Source organism: Cupressus sempervirens, chromosome 1 (genome assembly GCF_028749045.1).
Source record: "Cupressus sempervirens isolate cs-2001-9-10 chromosome 1, ASM2874904v1, whole genome shotgun sequence".
Taxonomy (NCBI): domain Eukaryota; kingdom Viridiplantae; phylum Streptophyta; class Pinopsida; order Cupressales; family Cupressaceae; genus Cupressus; species Cupressus sempervirens.
In genome coordinates this window covers 8,604,327-8,612,785 of record NC_143118.1, presented here as the reverse complement: position 1 = coordinate 8,612,785, position 8,459 = coordinate 8,604,327, and the positions used below count along the sequence as shown (strand labels likewise).

The window sequence follows — 8,459 nt, the reverse complement described above, 5'->3', positions numbered from 1 at the left end:
ATGGTGAGTGTTAAAAAATTTATAACCCTTGAATAGTATAGGTTGAAGAATATTAGTGGGGTGAAAGAGAATGAGTGCAATGGGTAGTCACTAGGATGGATACTCAAACTATAAATATTGAACCTACATTTTGTATTACATTAGAAAGGAAGACTACCCAACTAGGCTTAAGAGGACCCAAGTGTTAAACGAGTGAAAGGGATTTCATCTACTATATGGATTATTTATTATGCAAATAGAATGAGGAAATGCAAGATATAGAATTATAATGAGGAGAAAAAAAAGGTTTTCTATATGCAAAGGAAATAGATGAATGATAAGAAAATTTTGTAACTAGATTTGAGAAGCTAATACAAATACTAACTTGCTTTCCAAAATTTGGCTTTAATTTCCTATAAGGGGAAACCTAGAGAGTAAGGGGGAGCTAGACCCACCCTCTATTATGAGATCCCCACTTTATATCTAGATGAATCTAAAACTTCGTCACCTATCACTTACAAAAAAAATAAGAAAAATATTGTAAGAAAGAGGTTTTCCTTATTCATATCATTGTTTAAAATTTAATTCTAAATTTAATTAAAATTTCTTGAAAGAAAATAAAGTATTCTATTAGTAGTAGAGGCTTGCTAAGTGTCATATATCGTGATGACAAAAGTGCTTCAAAATAGGATCATTACAATAACATGACTCTATAAAGACCTAAAGAGACATCACAAAGGACACACTTTAATAATGATTCCTAGGATTTCCATAATGATGAGATGAATTGATTGAATATGCTTGAGGACACCTTGAATATTTGATTTCTTATATCTCATTAAGATGTTGATGAATGAATGGATCCAAAAATGAGGAAGATAACCTTGTATTTATATCTTACCTTGCCTTTCTAGGGCACAAAACTCAAATGGGGGCAACACAATGTTGGAGTCTTTCCTATAATCAAGCGACCTCTCTATTATTTAAAATTTTCCTTCCTCTGTAACTTAAGGCGTGTCTCACTTTACATCTCATACTGCCTTTTATTAGCCAATAAGAGTTCAAATTTGAATCAGGTGTCAATATGCACACGAGGATGTTCAAAGCATGTAAAAAATAAATGTGTGATAAATAGAATGTATAAAATATAATCATGATAAAATAGGTCTTATATAAACAAGAGCCTACAATACAAGGGTAAATTGTGAGCCTCTCATCTGGGAAGTCTTGGGTTTGAATCTACTTAAGCTTAACACAATCTCAATAAATAATAAATAGTCTAGGCTTTAGTCCATTGCCTATCAAAATAAATAGGTCTCATATGTGCACAAGATATAAGTTCTATTGAATTAAATAATAAAAAATATCTCACCTAAAATTAAGTGCCCATATTAATTAAAACTAAGAGAAATAATGTTCTATAATGTGAATATAGGAATGCATACACACTTGAATGGGAGCTACACAAGAAGGATATTGGACATAGAAGGCAACATGTAAAGTTTTTTATGCTAGAATTAGTACAAAACATGATTTGATATAATGAAAGAAAAATGACAAGGAGAATTAATAAAAAAATAATTAGTAATAAATTATTTTAAAGTAAATCTAACCATTAGATTGAGAAACCAAAATCAAGAGCAAGGACACTTAGAACCAAGGAGATACAAGAGATGTAAGGGAGGAAAAGAAGAACAAGAAAATGAAGATGACATAAAGCCCAAAGGTACAATGAAAGAAAAATAAATAAAAATAATTAGAAATAAAATAATTAAGAAACAAAAACCAAGAGAAAGGACACTAAGAGCCAAAGAGACACAAGATTTTAAAGGAATGATAGCAAAGAAAAAATATCCAAAATTATGAAGATGACATACACACACACACACACACACACATACACATATATGTATATATACATATATATATGTGTGTGTGTGTGTATACATATATCTATATACATATGTATATACATGTATATGTATGTGTGTGTGTGTGTCTATATATATGTATGTATGTATGTATACATATACATCTATATATGTATGTATGTATCTATGTGTGTATACACACACACACAAATATATGTACATATAGATATGTACATATATATATATATATATATATATATATATATATATATATATATATGTATATATATATGTATGTACACACACACACACATATATATGTACATATATGTACATATTATATATATATATATATATATATACATGTACATGTACATGTATGTATATATATACATGTACATGTACATGTATGTATATATATACATGTACATGTATATATATATATACATGTACATGTACATGTATATATATACATACATGTACATGTATATATATATATGTACATGTATGTATATATATATATATGTATGTGTGTATATATATATATATATATATGTATGTATGTATGTATGTATGTATGTATGTACATGTATATATATATACACACACACACATGTAAATATATATACACATGTACGTGTGTGTGTGTGTGTGTGTGTGTGTGTGTGTGTGTGTGAGAGAGAGAGAGAGAGAGAGAGAGAGAGAGAAACAAATGGGAGATAGAACTCAAATATATTGGGGTGAGAGTGGAGTTACCAATGTAATTCCCTAGTCTAAGTATGTTATCTATCATCCCATGTATGTGCAAAGTGTCACTATCTTCACAAGAAGGAATTCTAACTTTTCACATATTTTGAATAAAATGATTTATGCTCACACATACGAGAGCTCAAATAAAACAAAGAGCTTATAAGGATTCCTTAAGAATATTCCTACAAGTAACAAGATAAAGAAAAATAACTTTAATATGCACAGATTATTTCCCAACATTATGGATGTATATATGTATGTATGAAATTTATTATACTTTGGTTTGTACTTATTATATATAAATAATCTATCCATTTTTATTCCGTCACATTGAGACTTACTACATAAAAAAAAAATTAGACCTTATCGTCTAATCAATTTTATTTAATGGCACATATAGAACTTGCATGATAAAAATCTTCCTACAATAGAGTTTTTGTGTTCTATAAATTAGAATTTGACATATGTCCATTGCATGGCTCCTACAAGGATAATCTCTATATGCAATCAATTATTTGATGCAAATCCTTGCACCTATGTGGGTTTCTCTTATTAGGTAGATTATATATATAATTACTCTTGCAAGTTACAATAAATGTATACATGATGCTAATGTACATCTACATGTATTATTTTGTATTGGACTAATTATTTTTTTGTAATACAAAATCTCTTACATGCAGTTTTTATTTTGATTGGTAATGGGTCAAAGCCTAGATTAATTATTATTATTATTTGTTGTAATTAATTATTATTATGTATTAATCTCAAGTAGATTTGATCCCAAGACCTCTCATGAAAGAGGTTCACGAGTTACAAATCCTATACATGTACTTATTAAGACAAATATCATGAGAAATAATTTAACAAATGTGATGATAAATTAAAGGAATCTATGGTTGATATTAATCATGTACGGTATCCAAAAGCCAAGATATAGTTGCCAATTTGGAAGAAAATGATTTTACTTTAATATGTTCACTTGATTCTACGTATTAATAATTATAAAAGGCATGTGGTCATGTCCTCTAACCATTCATTGGTCAATAGATATTTGGGTCATGTTGTACTCAAAAATTTCCCTTTTATGCATTGTTGAGATTTGAGGGGTTGAAGCAATCTTTGGTCAATAGATATTTGGATTGTGCATATAATTGAAAAGTTCACTTCTATGCATTGTTGAGATTTGAGGAAATTAAGCAATTTGTGAGTAAATGAGCCAATTTAGTGAGACATGGAAGAGTGCGTGCAAATTTCAAATAAATATTTCTAAAGTGTAAACACCATGGGCTCATAGAAGTCAAATAAGCATGCAATTTTTCTGGAATTATAAATGAAGTTGAATTTTCCACCTAACTAGGATTGTATACTTTTGTAGTGGTGGCGGGAGAGGAGGGGTGTAATTTTTTTTTTAAAAAGAGGATGAGAAGCTCCATAGTACAAAGAGGAGGTTGCAAATAAGGATGCAATTCATAAAATTTGCTTTTAGTCTTGGTTATATGGTAAGAATAACAAACATAGTTTAGGGGTAGGGATGCAAGCATAATTTGGAACCAATTAGTAATTTGAATTTTAGCATTTGGAGTGGGAGTGAAGGACAACTATGTAATTGCAGAACTATAGAGGGAACTAAAAAATCAATGAAAATTTATCTACGCAAGAGGGTTGATGGTAAATAAATAAGGTTACTACGTAATTACATGGTGGATTTGATTCTCTATCAAGATTTAAGAACATAGTAATTTTGATTTTTTATAAAACTTATAAATTTACTTAATTACATGAAAAAAAAGATTATTAACTAGATATAAAATCTCATTTTTAAATCTAAATTTTAAAATATTTTAAAAATAAAATATCGTAAAAATCGTATAAAATATACTTACAACTTTAACATACATTACTTCAACCATTTACAAACTCAACTATTTTTTTTCAAAATATATACTCATAACCACTACAATAAATAACACTTTTCAAAACTGCAAATGGGCATTCGAAGAGAAGGATTCCTTATTTTCTCCGAAACTAAATAAAGCATGTTGTAGAAGCAACAACATGATTTTATTTTAGTATAAAAACAAAGTAGTATAATATCTTCAAATTAGAAAAAAAAAAGGAAAGGTACATACATCTGTTCTCCACTATGCCAAACTATGATACGATGAAACTTTTAAATAGAATATTTTAAAAGATATAAATTGCATATGTTTGCATGCCAGATTCTCGGTTGGCAAATTGCATGGAAAACCCAGAAGTGACTTATCTTTAGCCACTTTAGTTTGTTACAATAGACAATTCTAATACTGTAAAGCACGCCTACTTTCCCACCTTACTAGCAAGTGCACACTTTTATGGAATGTATTCAATTGTTTATTGTCTTTAACAAAATATTATCTTCTGATCGACAAAGAGTAAAACAATAATAGAACAACAACTTCTAAAAAAGAAGATTAATATCTCCCACGTCAATAAAGTTCAAAATATATATGAAAAGATCTACACACGCACAAATGACATGTAGCACGCCCCTGCAGATTTCATCCAAGATTTGTGCCACTATTAAATTTCACGTGGTTGAAGAATTCTTCAAAAAAATGGCGAGGCAAAATATGATACTTGATTATTAAAAGATTTGTAATTCAAGTAGTCAAAGTATAATTGATGAAAATAATCGTAATTTGTTCTATTATAATATTTATGAATGATCAAACTTCAGAATAAGACATAATTGTGATAGTATATTCTTCTTTTATCATGTTGGTGTGGGTTCAAATCTAGAGTTATGATGGTATATTACTCTATTATAGCATTCATCAAAGTTTAAATTAATGAGATATATAAATGGATTGAGATTGAAATTGTGATACTATGAATTCTATTATTTTATTATAGCATTATCCACGTTCAAATCTCTAAGAAATAATAACTGGTCTGAGATTGAAATTGTGATATTACAACATTCATTAAGGTTCAAATCTCTGAAAAATAGTAAATGGAATGAAACCCAAATTTTGATGGTAGGCCTTTCTATTATAGCATTCACCAAGATTCAAATCTCTCAGAAATGATAAATGAAATGAAACCGAAATTGTGATGATATGTTTTATTATAACATTTGTCATGGTTCAAATTTGTGAAATATGATAAATGGAATGAGACTGAAATTGTGATGGTATGCTCTTCGTCAAGATTCAAATAATAAGATATGATAAACTGAAATAGTGATAGATGCACCCTATTCTTTTATTATATCATTCAATAAGATTCAGACTTCTAATCATAGTAAATGAATGAGCCCTAGACAAATTGAATAAGAATAGATATTAATCGATTGATATCTCAACTCTTAAAAAAATATAAAAACATTAACTTATTTAAATAAAAATTTCAAAGACCCATTTCTTATTTGAGAGGAAGGATACATTGGTAGAGATTTCAGTATGTGGCAATAGCACTATTGTTTGATGATGCGATTCCCACCATGATCATGCTTCCCTCAAGTAAATATAAATATATATTTGTCCATTTGCATCTGCGAATCTCACAAACCATCCAATAAATTTTGTGTTACACAAATGGTGGCCATAGATTGTTAGTTGTGATCCTTAATGTTTGATGCACAAGCTCTAGGTGGTCAATTTTATAATGTTTGGACCACCTGGTATTGAGCGGGCTGTTCAGTTGGAGGATAAGGAAGAGACATTATTTTGAATTTAGAGCAACTTGGCGATGGAACATTCCACCGACTTCCTCCCACTGGTGTCATAGTATAGCATTAATCAACGTTGAATATTCTTCAAGTTAACCAAATTCTTTTGTTTTTTCCCCTCACTCCGAGTCACTTGATGGAGACTGTGAGAGAAGAGATCAGCCCACTAAATGAAAACCTTCCACTAGCAGAGAATTACACATCACAGATTTCTGTGGTCTACAATCCACGAACCAGAGATCTTCATATCCACTTGCCCACTTGGTGCAGGCTCAAAATGTTAACAACACTTGCAGAGGATCAACAAGTACATAAATCCTTTGTTATGGCAGAGTAAGTTTGAGAAACTCTAACAATGAATCCCATCATGGCAGGATGTCACAAGGACGAATCCCATTGCTCTTCACTCGCACCAGAGTTTCATTTCCCAAGTATGTCTCTGTACATTTCATGGCCGTGATTGAATTTGTTGAATGTTGAAATGGGTGTGTGCTTGGAAATACTTTGATGAGATAAAATAAGATATTAAGTAGGTTTTGTTTTGGGAAAAAGTTATGGTTCAATGTGTTTGAGTTGAAGTAGTATTAGGAGGGATAATATTTCAGAAAGACTAAATATTTCAGAGTGGTTTAGTTTATCATTCATTCTCATATATGATGGGTTCTTGTGAGCCATTATGTATGAAAAGTGAATTGATAGAGTAAGTTAAGTGGGTTTAATGTTGGAAAAACTCCATGATTAGACATGCCTGAGTTGGAGTAGTATTGGGGTATGTGACTTCCTTGGAAGGCTCAATGTTTTGCTTATGTGTATATTATCTAAATGTAATGATTGGTTAGGTTTACCATCCACTCTCAAGCTAAGCGGATTAGGGTGGCAAGTTAAGTGAGATTAACCTTGAGGAAACTCCCTTGTTAAGTGTGCTTGAGTTGATGCATGATGGGTGACCTTTTGGGAAGCTCTAATGCTTCACTCATGTGACTATCACCTAGATGCGATGAATGATTTAGTTTAGAATCTTTTCTCATAAATAGCTGACTTCTGTGAAAATATAGATTGGAATAGCAAACTAAGTGAGCTTAACCTTAAGAAAATTTCATACTTAAACATGTTTGAGTGGAAAGGCTCCATGTTTCACCTTATGAACATTAACTAAATGATTAAATTTACCATTCACTTTCTTAAACAGTAGATCTTTGTGATTCATAACTCTTATTATTATTGAATTATAATAGCAATATCATGATATTTTGAGTTAATGGACGTATGATGACAATTGTAGGTAGAGGCAAGGAGAAGAAATTGAGGAAGGAGAAGAGGAAGAAGAAGTATGTGTACATCGGAATAAGGCAGAGGCCGTGGGGTAAATGGGCGGCAGAGATCAGAGATCCAACGGTGCGGGCGAGAGTATGGCTGGGTACTTTCGACACGGCGGAAGAAGCTGCGCGCGCCTACGACGCCGCTGCATGGCGGATTAGAGGCAAAAAGGCTAAGCTCAATTTCCACCACCCATACACCTCTTCTACTGCTGATTCACAGGTCTCGGTTTCGAATCCCGCGGCCGATCCTCCCTCCTCGTGTTCTTCATCTGCTGTAGAAGCATCACAAATCAATACTATGGAGGTTGAGACTCAGACGGCTTTGAATATGTGGAGTGGAGAGTGTATGGAGATGGAGGGGGACTTCAGTTTACACGACTATGGGTGGGACTGGAATTATAATGAGTTGTGCGATGAAGCTTATTATTCCTATGGCCTGCTTCGTGTTCTGATGGTCGATGAATTGTAACATTTGTTGTGCATGATTGGCCACTTACAAAAAATAAAGGGATTTACCATGCGTGGTTTTGCTTAGTTTTTTATGAGTAAGGTTTTTTTAACAAAGATAGTGTAGATTTTTGGTCTTGTATAGGTTCTAGTATTAGTTTCACAAGTTTATTATTAGTTCCTGCCATGGAACTATTGCAAAGGGTTCTCCTCTAAACATCGATTAAACAAGTTTCAAATAGTTAATGGTGTTGCTGCATTTTCTTCTCCTAAAATTTAATCTAATCTTTGATATACAAAAGTAATCAAACTTTAACGATCTACAATAAACTATTCATGGTGACATGTTTCCATTGGAATATTTAGAGGCTTCTCGATTTT

The 8,459-nt window shown here is 31.3% G+C and overlaps 1 protein-coding gene across 1 annotated transcript; it reads left to right on the top strand.

Moving 5' to 3' along the window:
- Window positions 1-6,552: 6,552 nt before the first annotated feature.
- Window positions 6,553-8,168, top strand: LOC149575884 (uncharacterized). The gene is made up of 2 exons (XM_089815155.1): window positions 6,553-6,743; window positions 7,595-8,168. The coding sequence occupies exons 1-2, from the start codon at window positions 6,668-6,670 to the stop codon at window positions 8,098-8,100; spliced, it is 582 nt and encodes a 193-aa protein (XP_089671281.1). The 5' UTR covers window positions 6,553-6,667; the 3' UTR covers window positions 8,101-8,168.
- The last annotated feature ends 291 nt before the right edge of the window (window positions 8,169-8,459 follow it).